Source organism: Myripristis murdjan, chromosome 17 (assembly GCF_902150065.1).
Source record: "Myripristis murdjan chromosome 17, fMyrMur1.1, whole genome shotgun sequence".
NCBI lineage: Eukaryota > Metazoa > Chordata > Actinopteri > Holocentriformes > Holocentridae > Myripristis > Myripristis murdjan.
The window spans coordinates 12,626,985-12,650,341 of NC_043996.1; the positions used below are offsets into that span (position 1 = coordinate 12,626,985).

Here is a 23,357-nt window from a genome sequence, read left to right on the forward strand (position 1 = left end):
AACCACATTGTAGGCCTAGTCAGTTTTGTTTTTGTCCACAGAAATGTGTTGGTAAATAAGAGGAGGTTAATTATGACATGAGAAGCAGAATTAATTTAATTTTATATATCATATGACTTACATCACTCTAATAATTATGCTGCATACTATGATTTTATGTGAGGCTGAAAAGATGATAATGTCGATTGTGCAAACATAAATGAAGCTAAAGGTTCATACAGCATCCCTCTGTTTGCTTCTTCCTGCAAGGGTTACTGAGCGACAGAACTGTTGGGATCTTCCGAAACTGCAAAGAGCTCCGCCTGCGGCGAGCTTTCATCCGTAGCTGTTCAGTTTCTGCACAAGCTTTCCGCCTGGCCCTCTGCCCCCACCGGCTGCAGGAACTGGATGCCTCCTGGATCCCCAGCGACATCACTGGGGCCAGCATCATTGCAGGCCTGGCCTCCAACCCAGAGTGCAGATCCAGCCTGCAGAGGTTGTCGCTGAATGGGCTGCATCTGGACTACGAATCTCTGGGGGAGGATGGAGGGGCCCGTGTTGGCTTCAGCTCTCTGCAGGGCCTGAGGACACTCAACCTGGCCCACACAAACCTGACTGATGCCATCCTGAAGGACATCTGCTCTCTCCCTCAGCTCGAGAACCTGGATATCTCTTGTAGTACTGTTTCAGACCTCACCGCACTCCTGGAGTGCAGGAACACCCTGAGATCGTTGGTCGCCCACAGGCTCCGGCAGCTGGATATGTCGGCAGCCAGGCTGATCTTTGTCCTCAGCCAGCTTCACGCTCTCAGGCATCTGGACTTTTCAGACGACCACTTTGCAGGGATGTCCGTGGATGACAGTGATGGGAGGGAGGGGGATGAGACAGTGCGGCAGCTTCTGGAAGGGAGTCCCCAGGTCCTCCCTGCCCTTGTTTCTCTAGACGTGTCTGGAAGGAAAAGAATCACAGAGGCCGCACTCAGGGCGTTTGTGGAGGCCAGGAGTGGGCTGCTTTTCTTGGGCCTGCTGGCCACTGGAGTTAGCTCTTGTGATGTCGTCACTTCACATAAGAATTTAAAAGTAACCAATCTATTTCATTACACTAACTCTCATTACATGATTTCCATGGGTCCAGCGCTAGCATCAAGCATAGAGTTGAGCATGTTTTCTCGATCCCACCGTGTCTTTCATTCCAGCAGTGAAATGATTGCTTCCCCCCTGATGTAACTAGAGCTGAGAGATCAGAAAATGAAATAGACACGAGCCTCACTCTTGCCTATGCCTCATTTATTGTCTTTGCTATATGATGTTGTCTATTTACAGAATTTGTCCAGTGTGTTTCCTGTCTCCCAGTTTTAATCCGCTGTGTATGTGCAGGTAACTGGAGAGGCTAATGAGAGCCAGATCTGCGAAGCCCTAAGAAGGTATAACGAGAGGGAGTGTTTTGTACGGGAAGCCCTTGTGCATCTCTACAATATGACCACTGACATAGACAAACCCCGACCAGACATCCTAAAGGTACCGCAGCTCTGGCCATGCTATTGTGCCTGTATTGTACTGTGAATAAGATACCTGATACAGTTTTTAAGAACTTTTTCTGTAGTTTTGCACGTTATCTTCAGTCATTCTGCTCACCAGATGTTGCAGCATGAGGCATACTGTACTTTTAATCACTGCAGTCACCTAAGGAAATAGTTATAGTCAGATATAAACATACACACAAGCTTAACACAAGTATTGGGCAACCCCGGAAGTTGCCCCTTACTATCAGTGGCCTGTACTGCTGTTGCTCTAGTGATGTAAATTAATGGTAAAGGCACCCAAGCGGTAGGTGCTCAGGGAAGGAAGAGTGTGTATCATTCACTCCCCCCATCCAAGCTTTTCTAGCCAGTTTGAAAAGTGACGACCCACCAAAAAACAGTCACAAGCACTAAGGCAGCAACATTGGTGACTGATTCCAATTAGCACTGAACAATGTGGTACGAAAAAAATCATTTTGCAATTGTTTTGACTGATGTTGAGATTGTAATATGACTCGCAGTTTCAGTGGTAATGATCACTTTTGCATCATAATTTTTCATTGTCACTTTTATCAGAATGAAGATGCTGTGAGTGTTGCTGGGGTCTGCACCAAACAAATATGTTTTCTTACATCTGAAGAATATGATTTGTATCTGGAGAGTACAATTTGTAGGCCAGAGCATTTCTGTAGCACCACAGTGCTTCATTTATAATGGTATTTTGTGACACATTTTAGCTTAAAAAAAAAAAAAAAAAATCAGCTTTTGTTATTTTGATATTGCACTTGGCTATGTTGCAATTTGGATGATATTTTCATTAACTGTTCAGCCTTAATTCTGATGCATTCAGGATTTTGACTTGGACATGTTGTTTCCTGTAGCTGGTGTTGAGTGGGATGCAGAGCCACTTCACATCCCTGCACATCCAGCTGGTGGCCACTGCGTGTGTGTTCAACCTTACAACTCAGGACCTGGCGGAGGCCATGCCAGTCCACCTGCTCAGCTCCACTGTCACACAGCTGCTTTATGCCATGATGAACTTCCCCAACCACCAGCAAGTAAGGACACATCGTCAGCACTTCACATTACAGCTCAGTTGACCTCATGTAATTACAGAACAGCAAAACATCACCAAATGTGCTACCAGGCAGTTTACCATGGCTGAATGTTAGATTTAGTCAGAGCTGCTGCTGCCCTCAAACAGTGTTTGTAGTTTCTGGGAAAGAAACCATATACATACAGTACAAATATCTTCCGTCATATTCTGTGGTTGTCTAAATTACACCATAATTATGAAAGTTAGGGGGCTTTCACTCAGAGGATTGCTGACACCCTCTTGCCAGCAGGGAGATGCTAGTTAAGCATTTTAGAGAAAATGTGTGCAAAGGGTTACAGCTACAAAAAAGTTTCCCAATGTGGAAGGTTACTTTCCCTAAGTCTGTCTCTCTCACACACACCCACACACATACCAGGACACATAATTATATATAAAAGGATATGATAAAATATACATGCTAGTATAACATATCTGTCCCTCATATGGTTGCTGATTGCATAAACTATTTCCATGTCTCCAGGTGCAAAAGAACTGTTTGCTGGCACTCTGCAGTGACTACATCCTTCAGGACGTCCCTTTTGACAAGTTAGTCTGATTTGTATCAGTTACAGTGTGTTTTACCAGTCCATGCCTACGCAGTTGCCAAGATAAGCTAATCCATGCTCTCATAGAGTTGTGTAATATATCTACCAGCATCCAACTAAAATAATCAATATAGTCTTGTATGTCAAAAAATGTTTTGGTAGATAGAAGAGAAGACGTGCACAAACAGAATAGAGATTAGAGATTGTCAGAGCCTTGTCTGTGCATTATTGATATGTTTTTATAATAATATGCCTTTCCTCATGTGGGATATCTGCTGTGTCCATGGTTCAGATACTTAGCAGCCAAGCTGGTGATGAACTGGCTGAGCACCCACGAGGATCCCACCCTGCAGAGGATGGCTGTGGCTGTCATCTCCATTCTGGTTGCTAAGGTCAAGACACTGCTCGCTTACTGTTCATTACTTGCACAAATCCTGCTATAGCACTTGTTATTCCTACCTGTTGAGAGCTCTATGCCTTATGGAGGCAATATTCGGTATAAGTCATTCCTGTAACAATGTCATTGGCATGTTCTGATGCCAAAAAATGTGTCTCTGTTGTTATCAACAACACTCTCAATGACCTATTTTATGCTTTCACTGAAATCCCCTCCAGAATTTACGAGGCCTCTTTCCCTCTCAGAGAAAGCCTTTCCCGTAGACTGGTGAAATATGCACTAAAGGCAGCAGCAAGAAGTAATAAAATTGATTAAAAGAATATTCTTGCAAGGGTTACCTTGAAACTTGAGTGAGTTCCATCTCGAATTTCATTCAGAGTCGACCTTAGTGTTCAGCGAACTTTATGGTTCCTGTTGGACACTCAGCAGATTGGCCAGGACTCAAACCACTGATCTGTCTGTTTTATTTACAGCTGTCCACCGAGGAGACCTCACAGCTAGGCAATGATATCTTTATTATGAAGGTGCGTTTACCCATTCAGGGTGTTTTGTTTCAAACTCACACAACATCTGTGGCTCAGCACTGGATGTAGTGTGTGTGTGTAATTCCAGTTCTTTGTATCTCGCTCTGTCTCTAGTTCTCACTCTGTCTTTCTCTCGTGCTGTGTTTTCCATTACCTACATGTCCATTCAGTCACTGTCAGTCACTTCATGCACCCACTCCTTCTCTGTTTACTGTTGCTCTGTTACTCAATACTCCTCTATTGCCTCCACTCCTCTCTTTCCATGTAATCAAGCCCACCTCTCTCTCTCTGCCTCAATTCTTTTATTTCTTGTATGTTTGGTGCCTCGTGCTAATATGCAAGTTGCATTTTCATCCAGTGGATTTATTGTATTCAACACCTAACTTTCAGTGGCTGTGTCTACCAATAGCAACAAAAATAGACACTTTTTCCTTTCTCTCCCACCCTTCCTCTGTCTCACAGTCTTTCTATTCTCCCTTTCTCTCTGTCTGACAGCAGCTGCTGGGTATTGTGCAGCAGAAGGCTATGGCAGGAGTGGTGGACACCACTCTGAAATTTGCCCTGAGTGCTCTGTGGAACCTGACGGATGAGACGCCCACTGCGGCTCGGCACTTCATCCAGTGCCAGGGCCTGGAGCTGTATGAGGAGGTTTTAGAGGTAGAAGAGCCTCACACACTAAAATACAAATACAGGCACCAGTACATATTGTATATGCACACATACAGATAACTGTACGTGCTCCCTCTCCCACAAAATTATATTCAGCCACAAGAAATACATTTAGCATTACATTCTTAAATACTCTCCCCACAAACAGAGAAAGCATGTGGTTCATATACTTTTTCAGACAAACACTCGAAAAGAACAGACCTTGCAGGAGCAACCGCATGCATTCGCTGGCATGGAAATGATATCTTCCTTTAATCTATATTGTATACACACTGAGACGTTCACATATTTCACCTTGTATTTTGAACAGATATGCAATATACAAAGAAGTTCTCATTTTGCCCCCATGCTTCCCCTCTCTTGCATTGCAGTCCTACCACACTGAATCTTCCATTCAGCAGAAAGTTCTGGGCCTTTTGGTGGGTTCAGCGTGTTTATGTGTGTGGTGTATCTGTTTGTGTTTGTTTCTGTTGTTATAGTTTCGAATATGTACTGTATGTGCTGTGGTAATGTGTATTATAATATCATAATTTAATGTTTTTAACTTGCTTAAATTTGTTTTTTTGTTTTTTTGCCATACTAACAGCCATACGGGAAAGCTGGCTTAAAAGCAAAATATTCTTACGTTAAACATGTATTTTGCCTCTGGGCTGGATCCAATCAAAGTCCATTTGCAGTGTTTACATCATTTCCTTGCTTTTTGTTTTGCAACCGTTCCCTCACGCAGGGCTAAATGTGACAGTGGGGAGCAATTGAATTTGAGAGTCCTGTCACTGATTTTCATATTTCCCAAAAACATCTCACATTAATTGTCCAGCAGCAATAACCCTAAGTCCATCTGCAGCCAATCTAAAATGGAATAGTTTTTTTTTTTTTTTTTTTTTTGTATATGCAGTATAAGCCTGTGTATTTTTGGCCGCAATAACAGGGAGTGCTACATACTCTGTGGATTGGTATTGTTTTCCCCCTTTATCCTCTCTGCCCTTAATGCCTCTGTGTTGAGGCTATATCCTGTGCTGTTATTACTACCATTCCAACTATCCAGCAGAGCATGGCACCATCTAGTCTCCCTGTGTTGCAGAACAACATAGCGGAGGTGGAGGAGCTACAGGGGGAGCTCATGGAGGAGGACCTGGTGGAGCACATCCTCAGTCTGCTTCAGGACTCCCAGATGGAGGTTGGGGTCCGCTACTTTGCCGGGGGGATGCTGGCGCAGCTCGCCTCCAGACCAGAGGCCTGGACCCTGGATGATGAGCTTCGCACCACCATCCTGGAGCAGCTGGTTTGTAAGGGGGGAAGAGGGGGGATGGGATGCGTTTTGGCCATGTGCTTTATGAGCGTGTTTTGCCTGCTGGTTTTCATCTAACTTAATGCATCTTTGGCTCTCCCTCTTTGCAGCATGCCTCCATAATGACATGGACCCGACCAGAGAGAGAAATGGTCTCTTACAGGTAAGTAATAAACTAGCTGAACTAAAGAGCAACCTATCAGAGGTGCTGCAGTCTGTTTTCCCATCATCCTATGCATTTCAAATGGTGTCATACTATAGAGTATTTCAGAAGTATGTACATAAACAATTTTTAATAATAGTAAAAAAAGAAAAAAAACACATCTGTACAATTATAGTCATTTTAGACCAGTACAGGCATTCTAACAATATAGTTAGCCAGCCGTTCAAACTAAATAATTCAACATTCAATTTAACATTTATAGATTCCCAAAGAATATTCTTATTGAATGTTAATAACATTAGTAAGACTTCTGTTCTCACTTGCTAAGTGTTCAAATGGTTTCCCATCATTAGCATGTTCTGTCTGTGACATTGATAAAAACACCATCTTGCACTGTTATTTTTGCAAACTCTGTGTCTGAAAATGAGGAGTATGCCTTGATTTTCCTGAGTTTATATAAAGAACGAATGACTGACTTCTCTAATGTCTGCTCGTTTTGACCTGGTCTACTGCTCCATCTCCTGTTCCATCGAACCTGTGAACGGTTAGATTGAATCTATCCGCTCAGTGTGAAGGAGGTCAAAACAACCCACACTGTGTGTACGTGTAGTTCTTGGGTATGCAAAAAATGTGATGAGTGTATTGTGACGGGAAGTGCTTGTAATTGTTAAACAGTGGGTGTGTGTTCTGAGAGCGACAGGATTCATTATCTCAATCAGGTTGTATATGTGGATGTAAACAGGCTCATGTCTGTCTTTTTTTTTTTTTTTTTTGCAGTAATTTCCTTTTGTCCAAAACAATTTTCTCTCATGGGAGATAATGAAGGAACCTTGACTTGGTATATTTCAACGACGCCTCATATTTCATATTCGTATTTGTACATACAGCACAGTTTAATGGGTTCATTTAGCTTGCTTGTTGCTTAGGTGCCATGTAGATGCGATTTGCCACAGGAGAGCGTTTGAAAGTCAATTTAGAACACTTGTACGTGATTGACAGCTTACCTTACAGTTTGTACTGAGGCAGAAAAAAAACAGCCATCTGGAACTTCAAGGAGTATTAAATAAATGGTGAGAATTACTTGCACATGCAATTTCACCCTTCTTATCTCAGTCCACTCTCTTCCACATTTGCATCCACATTGCAGGTCGTTCCGTCCTTTCTGCCCTCTGCTCCAGACTTCCCAGCCCTCGGGAGTGCAGCTGTGGGCAGCCTGGGCCATACATCTGGTCTGCAGTCAGAACAGTAAGACACACTGACACATTACCATGGTGTCACTTTATCTGGGGGCATATTTGGGAGGTTTGACTATGGGGTATGTAAGGTGAAGCATACTGAAGTGATAAATTGAAGCGATGATTGTCTGTTTGGTTGTTATTGTCATTCAAATGTGGATAGGAGCTGATTGGGAGGCAAGCCAAATTTCCTATTAATGTACTTTGTATCCCTTGTCACTTTATTTTGCCTCAAAATATCACATATTAAGTGATACTAAATGGATTGATACAGACATGTCTGGTGCATTACGGTAATTTATCTTGACTTGATTCTTTCCTCTTCTCTCTCTGTCTCTATCTCTCTCTCTCTCTCTCTGTCTCTCTCTCTCTGTCCTCTAGCTACACATTACGGCAGCATGCTCCAGAAGGAGGGTGTCATTGATCTTCTGAAGGCTTTGGCTGCAGATTCCGACACACACAGTGACATCAAAAGACTATCAGAGACCATTTTGAGCATGGTAGAGTAACACCAGAGGCACTCAGGGCCCTTCAGCAACCAGACAGAAGCTCAAAGTTTGAAATGGAAGTGCAGAGATGATGAAAAGATTTCTTGTTATGTCTTTTAGCCATACCCAGAGCTTAATAGAGATATGAGTTCGCAGATATATATATAATAATCCTAATAAAAAAAAAAATCATAACAGTCCTCTTAGAATACATATTTATTTGGATAAATTATGTATTATAATGAAGAAAAGTTTTGGTGATGATTGGTTGCAGTCTGAACTCTTGGCTGCATTAGGCTTTTCTTTTAATCTACTTTCCAAATGTGGAGAAAATGATGGAGCGTGAAGTTTGAAAGTGAAAACTGTTTACAGCAGAGCGGTGGATGCCCTGTTTAACGTTTGTACGAATTTGTGCATAAATTACTTTTTGGTTTAAAAAAAAAAAAAAAAAAAATCCTGCACTTACTGAAATGTCCCAAATAAACAGTATTTAGTGACCAAAGCCTGTGTAGCTGAATCATACACAGATCCTAAGACCGTCACTAGAGGGTGCTTTAGCACTGTTGCTCCGGGGCAGTTTTGCCCTCAAGATGTGTTGAGGTACTATAGGCTACTTAGTCATCACGCTGTGGAGTCAAGACCATGTCTGCTGGAAAGTAAGCAAAACATACTGAATTTGCTGTGTTTTCTGTCTATACTGAGGACCTCATTATGAAGCAGCCATGCTCCAAATCAAAGTAACTTATCTCTGTTTCTCTCTCTCTCTCTCTCCCCTTTCTCTCATGTATCCTAGATGCTGAATTCATTATATTTTATGTAACACAGCTGTGAAGACAGAACTGCTTGTAGGCATGTACAGAGTCTATTCTAAGTTGACCTATTAATTTTTTTTTGAAAAGTGGATTAACAAGCTCACATGAATATGTGAGCTGTAGCATTGTGTTCAATGCTACAGCTCCAAAGTGTCAAATCCCCTTGATTCATATTTTCAAATCCCCTGAAGGAATTTAAAGCGAGCAACTAAATGCAATGTGACATTTGGTGCCTGTGATTCAGTTAGACAGAAGCCACAGTGAGCCCTGACTAGGGTAATGTTGCCCATAGACGCTGGACCAGGGTCAGTTTTGTCATTTCCTTGTCAGTGGTATACATCAGATTAGGGGGACGCGTAAACTGATCCACAGACAGCATTTAACAGCAGCCTCAACCCCTGAACATTAAACTTAGAGTGGCAGTCATGTGAGATGACGGGTCAAGTGCCCTAGTGAACTTGGTGTGACATTACCGTGAGAAGTTCAAGGCATGAGAAGTGTGGGAAAATGCCACCACTGTCTGAGAGCAATAGGTTACTTTGAGGTGTGCACGGTGAATTTTCTCCTAGAGTCAGATATGGAAAACTTATTTTAGATGGTTTGCATGTGAAGAGGTGAAATGAAGAGGGTGGACAAAGAATAATAATTGTGTCCCTTGAGCTATCCAGGTGTAAAGTTTCTGTCTCTGTCTCTAAGACCCTATCAATATTAAAGCGATACTCGAGACTGCAAGCCTGTATAAGGAAGAGGAAGAAAGAATGGAACGGAGAATCAGGAGGTTAGGAGAAGGATAGCAAACAAAGGAATAGAAAAGATGGTACGGGTGATGGGGCAAATAAAGACTGACAAAGAATCAGTCGGGGTGGCGATGGAAATAATGAGAGGGAAAATGACAGGTGCAAAAACAGGGCTCAGGGCCAAAAATATCACAAAAACGGAGACAAGTAAAGAAAGGGCGTGATAAAGAGGGACATGTCTGAGATAAGGGAAACAGAGTGAGTCAAAGGAAATTACAGATCCTTTCACACTCTGCAATTATTTGCGTAAAAATACCACAGACCAATTTGCAGATCCCTGTCTCAGTCTGAAATATCATTGTGCAGCTTTTCAGTTGGAGCTTAGTGTGAGTAAGCATCCCGTTATCTCACTTGTGCAGCCAGCTCTATCGGCTTAACATAATTGTGAACCAGTCGGGGAACCCAGAATACACTAATGTACAATACAGCAGCTCTAGCTCAGCAGTGTGTGTGTGTCTGTGTGTGTGTATGTGTGTGCATGGGTTTGTGTATGTGTTGCATGTGCGTATTCTCTTGTGCCTTGTATGTGCAGTATGTATGTGCATTGTTGCTTGTGTCTCTAAGCTAACCGGACCTTACTATAGACCATAAGGTCAACATATGGGGTTTTGACTTGGCCGCTAATTAAACACCCGCTGACCTTAGAAATGCCCCGAGAGCAAAAGAGGGGAAAAAAGTACGCTAAAAGAGCAGAAAGAGAGGTCAAACAACAAGACAAAGCAAAAAAACACTTCTCCAGGCAGAACTGTGACGCACAAAAGGACACACCATCTCCTCTCAAATGACCTTTTATTGCTGGGGAAGGATACAGAGTTGGCAGGCCCCTGAGCCTGTGTGGAGATATATAACAGCAGTAGGACCAACCTCGCTGCCAAGTGGAGGCAGGGGCAACTGGCTTACTCTTCAACATCAATCAATAGCCACTTTCCCAGAGGAGGACTAAGTAGTGTATGTGTGTCAATACCAGGGCCAATAGAAAACATTTAGAACATGGGACTGAATACGGTAATTTAATAAATTTGAAACCAAGTCCAGCTGACGAATCACCTCCGCTGACAACAGGATGCAATTACAATGACAGCAATGTTATGGGGAAAAAAATTAAGAGAAAGTGAAAATGGAAAAAGTCCTGGACACCCCTCTTTGGCCTTAAATGGAAACCAAGCTAAACTGTCTTCACAATGATTTGTCATTCACATATAGTTTTGGTCGCTGTCGTCGTACTTATTCCTTTTCCTATACCTTTTGTGCAATGACAATATATAAGCCAAGTGAGAAAAAAAATTAAAGAAATTATATGTTTACAATTGTAAACATAAGAAATGTAATTAATTTAATATAAGTGGCAGCAGTTCCTTTATGTTTAGTTACAGCTTAGCACAGCAGTATGGAAACTTTGATTCAGTGGTATGGTTAATATTAAATTGGCTGTGCCATGCATATGTGGCAGTGATTAATGATGAAATTTTGTTGAAATAACTGAAATGCAGACACCCAGTTACCAAACACCAGATGTTGGGAATATATTTCTCATCTTTAAACTTTGGTGTAACTCATTCCAGTGCTCTGTGACTAAAGCATTTCCCTCCCATTTTGTTTGTGTGTGAGTAAATGTGTGTCATAGGTTGGTTGGAGCTGCTTTTATTTGATGCCACAGCTTCCATCTGCAGGCATTTAGTAATGGCCATTTTGTCTTCAGGCCAGTAGGTATTTGATTCAGTTCACATGGGATGTAACATGGAGCAGGAATACACGTCAAACAGGCAGTGAACGGTGCTCTAGTGTGGCCTATAGGGCACCGTAACACCTTTGCTCATGTGATCCACGGAAAGAGCTGGCTGGCGTACACAGCCTTGCTGATGTCATGACTGTGGCTAACTTAGGCAGGAAAGCATTTACTGCCCACTACTTCACCCTAGTTGGCCACTGATAAGATACAAAGATGCAGTGGCTCGATCAGATCTGCATTCTAAACTATCACAAGACAACAGCCATAAAGCCTTCAGAACCACTGTAGTTCATGTTGAATATTCAGGTTGGGCTTTGGGGCTTTGACTGTGTTGAATGACAGTATTCTGTCCAGTCGGAGTAAGAGGTTTAGCGAAAGTGATGTGTTAATATGGAGAGAGCGCTGTAAACTCAAGACCAAGCTTCTTATAAACTCTTATACATTCTACAGAAAGATAATTCTTGGTTGAGTCGGTAAGGGAGACAAGACCAATATTTCTGTGTGTGTGCGCTTGTGTGTGTATGCTTACACACACATAAGTATGAGTTTGCGGTGTGGGGGTGTGAGAAGTGCCCAATGTTGAAATTCAGCACATCCACTTAGCATTATTGAAATTCAGCACATTTTTTTTTTTTACTATATACCTCCAGGTGCCCATATACAGCAAAAAATAGGAATACTAAGAGAGTTTTCAGTGCCAGGTTTGTGGTTTGTGACTGTGAGTGTGGTGGAAAGACAGGAGGGTGGGAACATCCATGTATGTGTTCATCAAGACAGTGAGATATATGGGCCTTCCGTGTCATTCCATCTGGGTCACTGTGGCAACATGAGTTAAGGGCAACCAGCTATCCTATTCCACAGCCGCACCCTTTCCTTCTTATTGCTGCACCTCGTGCCTGTGGCATCCTATTGCCTGATTGGTATGCTTAGCAGAACGTAATGTACCCTCACTGTTTAGGCTATATGGGATATGCATGTGTGATATGTAGATCTAGATACAAGTTTATTACACAGACCTCAGCAGACGTGCATGTTATACAATGCGTTTTGTATATACTGGAGGAACCCATGCAAACGTCACTCACGGCCATGAAAGCAACCAGCAGGAAATGTTCTGAGGCATCTAAGCATACTGCTTTAGTAGGCAACTCACAGTTACAGTACATGGGTCACTATCTTGGATTCATAGTTGTGGCATACAGAAACGCCACTACATGCATAGTTATGCATAATGCTATGAGACAAGGTTACTGTCTTACACCCTCTTACATGAGGAGGGAGAGTAAGCAAACATACACACACGTACACATGCATAAGCGTGACACGCACAAGATTCATTCCTGAGTTTCTTATTTCAGTGGTGTGATGCAGACGTATTGCACGAACACTAAAGGCCTGTCATCTTGTTTAGATCTAATGCCACATGTTTACGAGATGCAACAGGAACTTCACAATAAAGGGATAGCACATAGTGAACTTAACACTTGGCAGTGCTGCACGGCTATTTATAATTCATGTTTATACTGTGGTTAGTTGGTTCATTTGTTACACCAATTAAATTGTTTGGACCAACACTAAATATGTGATCAAATGTTTTTCAAATGCTTTGCAGACGTTAAGTTATTTTTGCAAATATAGATGACAGATTTAATAACCGATCATCATTAGTATCTTTGAAACTCCATAACCTCATTGTTCACAACTTATGCAGTCCAGTGTTAAATGTAATTTGGAAAGTTTATCAACTGGAAGTCAGTGAAAACCAGCATAATTATATCATGCTGATATAGCCTCAGTTTGTACATCTTGAGTCCAGAAATAGTCAGTGTAAAACCTGCCATAGAATCTTCACAAAATGTGATGCAGAGACAAGCAGCCAATCAAAATGTTCCAACAGGATGCCTTCCACCTTGGGTCCCTCAAAAGCTCAGCTTTGTTGTTAAAATCAACAAAGTAATTCAGTGACAAACATGGCTATACACAACATTGTTTGAGCTTTGCAGCGCACATAGCAAAATTAGAACAACTTTCAAAATTAGAATGATATTGATATCCAACAAATCAGCTCCACTGGAGCAATCCAAATGGCCTCAAAATTATATGTACAGTTGAACAGTGGAGAGATTAGGTGAACTGTGATAGTTAAAACTGATCAATAATTTATTTTTACTAATTTATCTGAATATCAGTCATGGAATTCTATCTTTATTGAAATGTGACCTGCACGTGCTGTGTTCTGCAAGTATGCATGACTTTTTATGCAACCACTCCTGTGCAGATGGGCTAGTGCCAGGTTTTGAAATCTTGCGATCCAGGCCTGAGATTTACTATATTTATTTTGTTAACCAAATTGAGCTTTTGAGGAGTTCCTGTTCCATATATCATTGTTGTAAATAGGGAAAAACATTGAATTAGAAGATTTGTGCAGCCACTTTTAGCTGCCCTGGAAACAGTCCTCTGGGTTTTACCCGAGCTACACTCAGACTCAAGCAGTAAGGAAATCTGATTTGCAGCGATATTGTGACGCAGTTTGGGCTAAATCTAACTATGTTTCCTTTCTTTTTTCCTTCCACCTAAATTACAGCTAACAGTCACTGTCAGGGCCAGCGGGGGTGCAGCAGGAAGACAGTAGGCGAAAAATATGTCAGTGTTGATTTATACTGTCTTCATCTTCTCCAGAGAGCTAACTTTGCAATTGCAACTGTAAACTGAGGGCTATCAGTCCTCAAACAAAGCAGATGTTGATATCATTTGTCAGTGGGCTGAAAAGAATTTCCTACTATGCTTCCTCAAAGCACTTGCTGTGTTATTGCTTTAATGTATTGTACTCATTACAGTAAACCTCAACCCCAAATAAATGATAAATGATTATACTCCACTCAGAGGTTGGAGTATAATCATTATCAGTTCAGTCTATTCAAAATCTACATAAAAACTGCAATTTGCTCACTAATGATTGAGCAGTAATTACTCTCAAATGATTAAGCTTGGTGGCATTTCTTTTAATCGTTTGTATGTTGCAGAAAATCCCCTTTATGAGCTTAATCCAATCATTTGTCAATTGGCCCCAAATCTGATACACACCTAGTAAGGCTTTTTGGTGCATCAACAGTGCATGCTCAAACAGATAGGAGAGGACACTGCATCCTAACCAGTTCCCCAACAGAGAGAAGATGGAGTGAAGATCACTTATCAGATTCTTCTGTTTACCTGCCATCCAGCAGGGCCCACTGCCAAAACAGTCATCAGCAGTAGGCACATGTTGTCTGGGCCAGCTCACAACCCCACACACATATCCTCAGCAGAAATACCTCGACTGGAGATCATTTCTGGGCTAATAGATGAGGGAAGGTAAACTCCCAATACAAAAACACACTGCAAAAAACGCAGACAAACACGCTCGCGTCTGCTCGCTCACACAGGTGCACCCTTACAAATATAAATGAGCACAGCTATGCTGTGTACTCTCTTGTGTGCATGTATACGTGCACATACATGCACATATAATTACAGAAACATATCCTAGCTTTTCAAACAGATGAGTTAGATGAGCATACCGCTCTCACATAGAGGCCTTGTGTCACAAATCTCCCAATGTGGCAGGTGCCATCATGGAGGGCCATCAGGGAATTAGCTGTGTGCAAATGATATAACAACTAGGCTGTAAGAACATTGTTGTGGTCTCGGTACAGATTCAGTCAGTAAAGTACTGAGTAAAATGAGTGAATTGTCAATAAGGTAGTTTTTTCCCTCCAAATACAGACAAAGACAAAGGAACTTGTCTTTTTCTTTTGGTCCTGTCTATACTCCATGTGCCACAACTTGTAGCTTGAGAATGTCCACATGTCAACACGTAACTCTGGACACCACTAGTTTGCACTAGTTTCTACTAGATATGTTCCAAAGGTCCTCTATGTAATTTTTTTTCAAAGTGAAAACAGCCCCTCATTCCCTTAATCCTATGTTCCCTGAATAAAAGAAGATTAGTCATGTCATTATCACTTGTAAATTGATAAAAATGCATAATCTGGTAGCGTTTACTAAACAATACCTGAAGCAGTGTTTATGGCCAAGCTGTCCAGAGATTGTTATTTGAACACATTTTCATCCTAGATAGTCTAAAAGCACCATTTTAGGTATTATTTACTGGACATGTACTACATGTCAGAATGATTACCAGATGTATGAATATTGTTATTATTATCATTATTATGAGCATTATTGTTGTTGTTATCATCATAATTATTATTCATAATAATATTATTTTGATGAAGGACCATAGGATTAGTGAACATGAGCTGTTTCCAGTTTGAATAAACTGCGCTGAGGAAGCACAAGGCCCCAACAACATAGAGTGGGCCCCGTGCAAATCTGATCTGTTTACAGCAAGACAGTAATGGTTAGCTGTCCAGATACTTACATTATTAGACAGACATTAGACAGACATTATTGCGAGATAAAATCACTCTGGTCTTTTAGTGGCAAAATAACTGGAAAAGAAAAGTCTAGCTCAGCTAAATCTGATCGATGGTCTGAGCCGGTATTTAATGGCCACTTGTGTTTTTTTGCTGGTCTTGGCTGGACAGTGATGACCTGATCCTGGTTAAGGTGGTAAACGATACCACGGATGCTGGTAGACCAGCAAAGATCAGCATGTGCTCCAAATATAAACATAGCCGGTAAATCAGCTGAACCAGCACATATGGTCATATAGCTGATCTAAAAAAGTACAGACTTACCGCACACACAATATTATTACTGCATTGATTTATTTTGAGAATGTTTGGTGAACATATGACCCTTCTCAAGATCTGTTATATAGCTGATCACCAGCATAACAAGCTTGGCAGGGATGATCGACTCCTGTCCAAAACAGCACAGATATTATCCCTCTCTATCTGATTTTGCTGAGACTGCCAAGTTGTACTGCACACAGCCAATCTGTCCTAAGAGCTGAGGATCTCCACTATGGCAGCCAGACTGTGCCGACAGCCACCTGAAAGCCTCCTACAGTTGAGTATCATGACATTCCCACTAGAATGGTCCATCTCACCCTCAGTGACAACCATACAGAGTCCCTTGTTAATCCTCTCTTTTCCCTTTCAGAAACTCAGTTTGATTGGAGGTTCACTACAGACTTCACAGACAGTCCTCAAAGTTCAGCAGAGGCACTATGGCTAAGGGGATTGCACGGCAGCCAGGGTGGAACCAATCAATCAAACAGTATGTGAGTTTTTCAAATTCCCGTTGCCATGGTTACTCCCGGCCCCCGTGTTTCGAGCCATCCCGCCACTCTCCCCCTCGTCATCTGGATCGAGCTGTTCGTCTTTTTTCTTTATGTAGCGCTCGTAGAGCACCATGATAACGCCCATTACCCAGGCAGACACGGTGCCGGCAGCAAAGATGACAAAGCCGATGACGATGAAGAAAAGGTAGTCCCAGGAGCCCAGGCTCTGGTGGCACAACGTCCGTAGCTGGAGGCCCACCTCACCCAGGCGACGGCTCTGCATGTCAGCAGGCGAGCCACACACCGTCTGGCCTTCATCTGAAACACAGACACACACAGAGACAAGGCAGAGAGCATATGGATTAATCATAGAACACTGGAACAGGCCACATCAAAGTTTTAGATAAGGAAGTAATCTCAATGCAAGTCAAGATTTTCCACTCTCTCTGACAAAGGAAAACTGCTGGACTACATGCATTAATCTGTCATTAGTCCTGGAGTGGCGTCACCGAGACCATTTGGCCTTTTGTTCTGAAGTAAGTACGCAGGTTGTGCATTGTTTAAAGATAGAGCATGCAGTTTTAAAGGGCACCCTGCCTTATTATGATGTGGTAAAGAATGATGAATGATACTCAGTTCTCAAAAGAATACAATTTAGAAATGTCTCAGAAGCTCTTTTACCCCATCATAACCCCCAAAATATAACATTGTTTGTACATTTGACATAAAAATATTAGATTCCAGACAGGGATTTAAAAGTGTTCTATTAATTTTATTTGTGCTATGAACTCAAGGGGTTTTATCCTTCCTCCACCTCATCCTTCACATTTGTAAACAAAGCAGTCTGCCCTCACATTTGAAACTGCATAGTCTGCCTTTAATTCAAGACGGTGACATTCATAAAACCTGACATCAGCCAAGGACAATGGCATTCCTACATATTGTCTATTGTCTTTGAACAGCAACAAATAAAATTTACACCTTTGTCAGTTCTCAGTCTAAAAAATGCTCTTTTTATATCAAAGCAGTTCAATGATAGACATGATGTATTATCTTTGGGCTCAGTTTGACCCTATTCAATGTTTAAAGTCTATAAATACATGATTAACATATTTTTGCTTCATATTTAATAACTTTTCCTAATTCCTAATCTGTTTTAGGGCCCTAATCTAACATAACCACACTGGTTCTGGCACTATAGCAGTGTCAGACCCAGCGATAATTCATGTGACATTTGGGAAAACACCACAAGAAATATGATGTATAAGGGGCTTGAGTGTTTTATTTTAAAGGGACATTTAGGTAGTCAAGAAGAAACATATAGTACCTAATGCAAAAACTTCGGTAACAGTTTTTATTACAATCCTTTTCTGCAGGTTTAAATTTCTGGGGTCAAATTTTTAGTGAATAATGTTACTAAATTTGAATGAAACAGGAGGGTTAAAAAAATATGTTTGACTGGAGATGGTAAGTGGAAATAAAGTAACTTTCCTCCTCTCCACATTCACAGGAATTCTAGTTGGCAAATGCAACTAGAACTTGTAATTAGCTTGTGATTCAAAAGACTCTTTGAAATGGTGAGAGCTTCATCAAAATTCATAGGTACCTCAGTAGGAAAAGTGATATCAATATTACATGCCGTTAAATAGAAGGGTGCGTTGAATAATTCAAGCATATTACTACATATCATCTTACATAACGTTTGTGAGAGGTGTATAATGGCATTCTGAGCTGATAATATATCTAGGTTCACACAAATAAAAGACTGACAGAAAAGCACACCACCATGACAACACTGTCTTCATCACCACAGAACCACAAAGAATAAGAAGCTCCCTGTGAACTATACCTCTGGTTGATGCAGTATTAAATTATGACAAATTCATGGATGAAATATCCAAACTCCTTTCTCCTCCTTTGGATTTTAGAGTAAATCAGGCTTTTGTGTCTCCCTAGAATTGCAGGTGGAGAGGTTTCTCGTCAGCAGGCACTGGTATGATTACAACCAAGACCTTGCTGAAATCCACAAATCCTCATAAAAGTGTTCACTTGGATTTTGTCACGAAAACTAGATGGATTCGACTTCAAAGGCCTATCAGTCAAAATTTATTCAGCGTGTAGGGAAATTAAATGCACCACACGAAGGGGTGCTGATGGATGTTGAACTCTGCAGCAGATGACAAGAGAGGCTTTTGGCTGAAAATAATCCTGAAGCTTGAATGTTTTGTTACAGTGAGCAGAAACTGGGTGCAATACCCTGAATGCTGCTGTCTCCATCTCTGCTGCTGTTGTTTTTAATAGGCTTTTGTTGTTTCGCAGCTTTTTGTGCTTGGGGGAATTCCCTTAGGAAGAGATCAAAAGACTTGGAAGTTTCTGTACAGGGAGCTGCACCCCTATTTTCTACACCAACAGCCTTCGCTTAGCATTGTTCTGGTATATTATACCATGGAAAATGGTTTTGTGCAAACATATATGCCTGGTGAATCGGTGAATATTTCAAAAAATGGAGACACTCTGTGCTGCTGTGACTCACTGCACACCTTTCAAGATACTGGAGAAAATGGAGGACAATCACATACTGTTAGAATAAAAATTATTCAAAAAGAGAAAATGGTTCCACCTCCTGTTAGGCAGCAATATTCGCTGTATATGTGCAAAAAAAAAAAAAAAAAAAAAATCAATATCCATAGTATTGCAGAGCTGTTACCGTCTGCTCCCACTTCATTCTCTCCAACTAAATATGTTTGTGAAATGAAGGCACACTCAGTGTATTGTACTGACAGATTCACAGTCTATATGGAGTTCAGCAATAAATGTAGATGCACATCCTTATTGCACAAAGTAACACCTTACAAATATTATGCCTTTTGCACGAGGCTTCACTCACTTGTCACAAGTCATAATGATCCCTATTTAATCTTTCTGGTCCCTGTTTCAACATCTTCTCTTTGCAGCAGAGGGGGATTTGACAGGGATCATACTGTAGCTTGCACGGGATTTCACTTGACCAGCTTATTTCACAAAGAGGAAGAGCAAGTTTTCAGAGTATTTTATACATGTGGTGCATATATCTCTGTTTCTTCTTATCCCAAGAAAAGCTATTCAGTGTCTCACATATCTAGAAAACAGTGTGCAGCTCAAGAACATGAGGACAGTATACTTTTCTAAGCCGTAACCAGCACACAGAATTCGAAGCCTGCTCTGATCCCCTGAAAGGCTCCTGCTGTGCAGTGTTCCCACAATATGTTGTCAGACTCACATTTACACTTGCAGACACACAAACCAGCCGACTCACATCACCACATGCATGCACATGCGCACTCTCACACACACACACTCATACACACACATACACACCACCCCCAACATGAGATTCAACACACGCAGCTACATTCTCCTCTTGTTTGCATATCCTTACAATTTCTTGGCTGTCTTGAGTCTGCTGGTGCATATGTACATGTGTGTAAGTGTGCATGTGTGTGTGTGTGGCTCACAAGCTGGGAAGGAAACCCTTCTGGCTTCAACCCCCAAAGGGACTGGCATCAAAGGAGAGGGCTTTCCCTCTCTCCATGCCCATCCATGCTCCACTCTATTTCTAGACTCTCTCCTTATATAACAGCAGAGGGAGTGCTAATCTAACCAGGAAGGCGAGACAGAGAGGAGAATCTGTTAGTTCCTTCCTGAAGGTTTATTTCTCTCTCTCTATTGATGCGTTTCCTAAGCTGGGGAGACAAGCAAGCTGTGTTGTGTGGACCAGGTGAGGCCCAGATGAGAGATAACAAGGCTTGGGAGGCAGAGCTCTCTGCCTAAACACAGATGTCTCCAAAATACTGTCCCTCTGTTTTCCCCCTCAAGCTCTGTGCACGTGCCTCTGTCTATGTTTACAGGTCTGTGTGAATCTGTGAATGTGTATGTGTCTGTGTATGTGAGTGTGTGTCTATGTATGCACATGTGTATGTATGCTATGGTCTAAGAAAAAAGCTCACAGCAGAGAGAATGAGATACTGGCTGTGCTATTGTCTGCATGTGAGAACGGAAGAGGGAATGAGGCAAAGTGTGTGTGTATATATATACATAAGAGAGATCGAGAGTGTGTGTGTCTACGTGTGTGTGTTTATGTGCCCGCCTTCTCCCTTGCTGGCAGCTGTCGCTGGAAGAGACTCCACTCCAAATTAAGCTAGACAAAAGGCAATGAGCAGCAGGAAAATAGGACAGCTCTTGCAGGACTCGTTTTGGATTCTGCCTGAGCTGCAGGGGGATCATGGTGAACTGCACTGTGTGTGTGCGTGTGTGTATGTGTGTGCATGTTTGTGAGTGTGTGTGAGAGAGAGAGAGGGAGAGAAAGAAACAGAGAGAGAGAGAGTGAGAGAGCATATGTACGTGTGTGTGTGTGGGAGTGTGTGCGAGACAGAAAGAGAAGCAGGGGATGCCTTTTTAGTGAGTGTGACGGGTGTATTATAGCTGTGGTTTTAGAATTATGACTGTCTCTTTGCTCTGTAAGATGTGCTATAAATAGCTGCTGCCCTTTTGTACACTGACACATTCAAACAAAGCATAAAAATAATACATCACAGAGAGAAATTTTGTTGAAAATCAGACACATCTATCTGCTAGACAGTAATAAAACAAAGCAGAAATCAATATTTGATTCTGTATCTATAAGCTTCATTGATCGCACTTGGAGCACAATTTCCCAGTAGCCAAATAAAATGGAGATTGATTAGTCATTTCAAGTTAAAAGAGTCTGCCCAGAGACTCCCTTATTTTCCTCCCAAACCGAGGGACAATTATTGAATACAGCTGCTAATAACCAGGAGAAATCAAATCTCTCCCTGCCTCCTGTCTTGTTTCAACCCCTTTGTTATTTGATACTCTGAACGCCGTTACACTCCACTGCAGTCACCTGCGTCTCATCCCCCTGAAAGCTGAGAGAGGGGTGAACTTTGAGGACTTCTATAAACTGGATATAGCTAAGGTTAGGTGTTTAAAAATAGCAGATATGACACATTACAGTACTACATCATACTTTGTATGATGTATCATATGATACACCATCTGAATGTGGTGTATGTGTTTTCAATACTTCTTATACCTCTCACAAGAATTAGGTAGTGAGTGATAAAGGCAAAGACAGATGTCTATCATGTATCAGAAGTGCAGAAGTGACTGTGAGTTTTGATGTAACTTCTGGTAAGGGAATCCGGTGAGAGTCCTGTATTTAAAAAAGAGTGTGAACATGGGAATCTTGAGGGGCTTGAGAAGTGGGGAAGTTACCCAAACACTGACATGGATGGACACCTACTCAACTATTTCATCAGTAACCAATAATCTACACCTGACCTTTTCTAGAATGCAAAGTGCATTCACAGACACAGGCAGTCTAAAATAATTCACAGACATGGGCAGGTTAAATGAATTGCTTGGCATGTGGGAACCCACAAGCAAAAGGCCCATGGTTTATGTAACCATGCACTCTGCCTGGAGTGGATCAATCCTTATGTCTCATTAAATAAAGGGCTGTCTGAGGCCACCGACAAAGTGGAAAAGAGCAACAGCAGGCTATCTCATGAGGATGTGGATATGCCAGCATTATGTCATGATAAATGACACATGACAGGGTAGGAAGAATAGAATAGAATAGAATAGAATAGAATAGAATAGAATTTGGAGTAAATGCTGTGATTAAAGTATGCTTGCTGGACTCATCACCTTGAAACTTGAAGCCCTCCAGATGCACCCACAGGCACAGGTCCTCGTTGTCGCACTCGCAGCTCCAGGGGTTCCCGCTGAGCCCCACCGAGCGCAGGGCTGGCAGCGCGATCAGGGAGGTGATGTTGAGCACCGTCAGGTTGTTCCGGCTCACATCCAGCACTTGAAGGGCCGCGTTCTCCGCAAAAGCGTCCTGGTGAATCTCCGAGAGCCCCGGGTTGTCCGTCATCCTCAGCATCACCAGGCTCGCCAAGGGGCCAAAAGTCCTGTCCTCGATGCGGGTCAAAGTGTTGAAGGAAAGGTCCAGGTAGGCAAGCTTCCGCAGGTTCCCGAAGGTAGACTCGGAGATCTCCGTTAGGGAATTGTTGCTGCAATCCAGGTACACCAGATCGGAGAGGTAGTTGAGCGCCAGCGGCGGCAGCTCCACGATGCGGTTGTTAGAGATGATGAGCTGTCGTGTGGCCAGGGGCAAGTTGACAGGGAAGGTGGTCAGGTGTTGTCCGGCACATTGAACCACCAGCTGGTCATCACACACACAGCGGTCTGGGCAGCCTGAAGACAACACCGGGGATGTGGTCACCCCCGTGGCGAGGATGAACAGAACTATGAGCCGCAAGGATTGCGCACTTGGCTGCGGGGCAAGACGCATGACACCGCTAAGGGCTTCATCAACCCCGTTTGGAGAGAGTCAAACGCAGTCACATGCTTCATTGATGCATACTCACCAAGCTGATAATCACAGAAATTTGTCCACAGAGGTCAAAACTGACGTTTGCCTGTGGCCACCTCTCGCGCGTAATGTCTCAGTTCATTCCGGATGCGTGTTGTGGATCCAGCGCGCGTCCACTATCTTGAACTTGACGGCCAGAGGCTTTCTGTCAATTTCAATTTCAGGTTCAATTTTCATTACTTAATCCGATTTCTCTTCTTTCATCTGCAGCGGAACTACGCGCAGATTGCGAGTGGCCACAAAGTCTTCCCATGCTGCGTTGCGATAATTCACGGTCAGTTGTTCCTCTGCATGTTTCCCATCCTCTCTCTTTCCGTAACTGAATCCAAATGAGGGGGGTGCGCACTGAAATGTATGGGGGGCGTTGTAGAATGAGCTCACGCTGTGGAGTGAGCTGGAGTGAGCGTGAAAGCTCTCTGTGGCGGAGCTAAAGGAAGATGCAAAAAAAAA

General features: G+C 42.3%; 2 protein-coding genes across 5 annotated transcripts in view; one reads left to right on the plus strand and one right to left on the minus strand.

The window, feature by feature from the left end:
* The window catches only part of LOC115375891 (protein zyg-11 homolog), a 9,436-nt gene extending 1,079 nt beyond the window's left edge, over nucleotides 1-8,357 (plus strand). Inside the window, exons 3-14 of one of the 4 annotated variants that reach the window (XM_030075482.1) lie at nucleotides 250-1,058; nucleotides 1,356-1,496; nucleotides 2,380-2,556; nucleotides 3,076-3,140; nucleotides 3,432-3,531; nucleotides 4,010-4,060; nucleotides 4,556-4,717; nucleotides 5,101-5,148; nucleotides 5,811-6,015; nucleotides 6,128-6,180; nucleotides 7,328-7,425; nucleotides 7,797-8,357. In XM_030075482.1, the coding sequence (XP_029931342.1) occupies nucleotides 250-1,058; nucleotides 1,356-1,496; nucleotides 2,380-2,556; nucleotides 3,076-3,140; nucleotides 3,432-3,531; nucleotides 4,010-4,060; nucleotides 4,556-4,717; nucleotides 5,101-5,148; nucleotides 5,811-6,015; nucleotides 6,128-6,180; nucleotides 7,328-7,425; nucleotides 7,797-7,839 (1,952 nt within the window). In that variant the 3' untranslated portion in view covers nucleotides 7,840-8,357. The remainder of the gene's footprint in view (nucleotides 1-249; nucleotides 1,059-1,355; nucleotides 1,497-2,379; nucleotides 2,557-3,075; nucleotides 3,141-3,431; nucleotides 3,532-4,009; nucleotides 4,061-4,555; nucleotides 4,718-5,100; nucleotides 5,149-5,810; nucleotides 6,016-6,127; nucleotides 6,181-7,327; nucleotides 7,426-7,796) is intronic. The other 3 variants (XM_030075479.1, XM_030075480.1, XM_030075481.1) reach the window with 3 other exon arrangements.
* A 7,016-nt stretch (nucleotides 8,358-15,373) lies between these two features.
* On the minus strand, nucleotides 15,374-22,980 carry LOC115375315 (leucine-rich repeat-containing protein 52-like). The gene is made up of 2 exons (XM_030074733.1): nucleotides 22,178-22,980; nucleotides 15,374-16,786 (listed from the first exon to the last, which is right to left on the minus strand). Exons 1-2 carry the CDS (start codon nucleotides 22,824-22,826, stop codon nucleotides 16,458-16,460), a joined length of 978 nt encoding a protein of 325 aa, XP_029930593.1. The 5' UTR covers nucleotides 22,827-22,980; the 3' UTR covers nucleotides 15,374-16,457.
* Nucleotides 22,981-23,357: the final 377 nt, after the last annotated feature.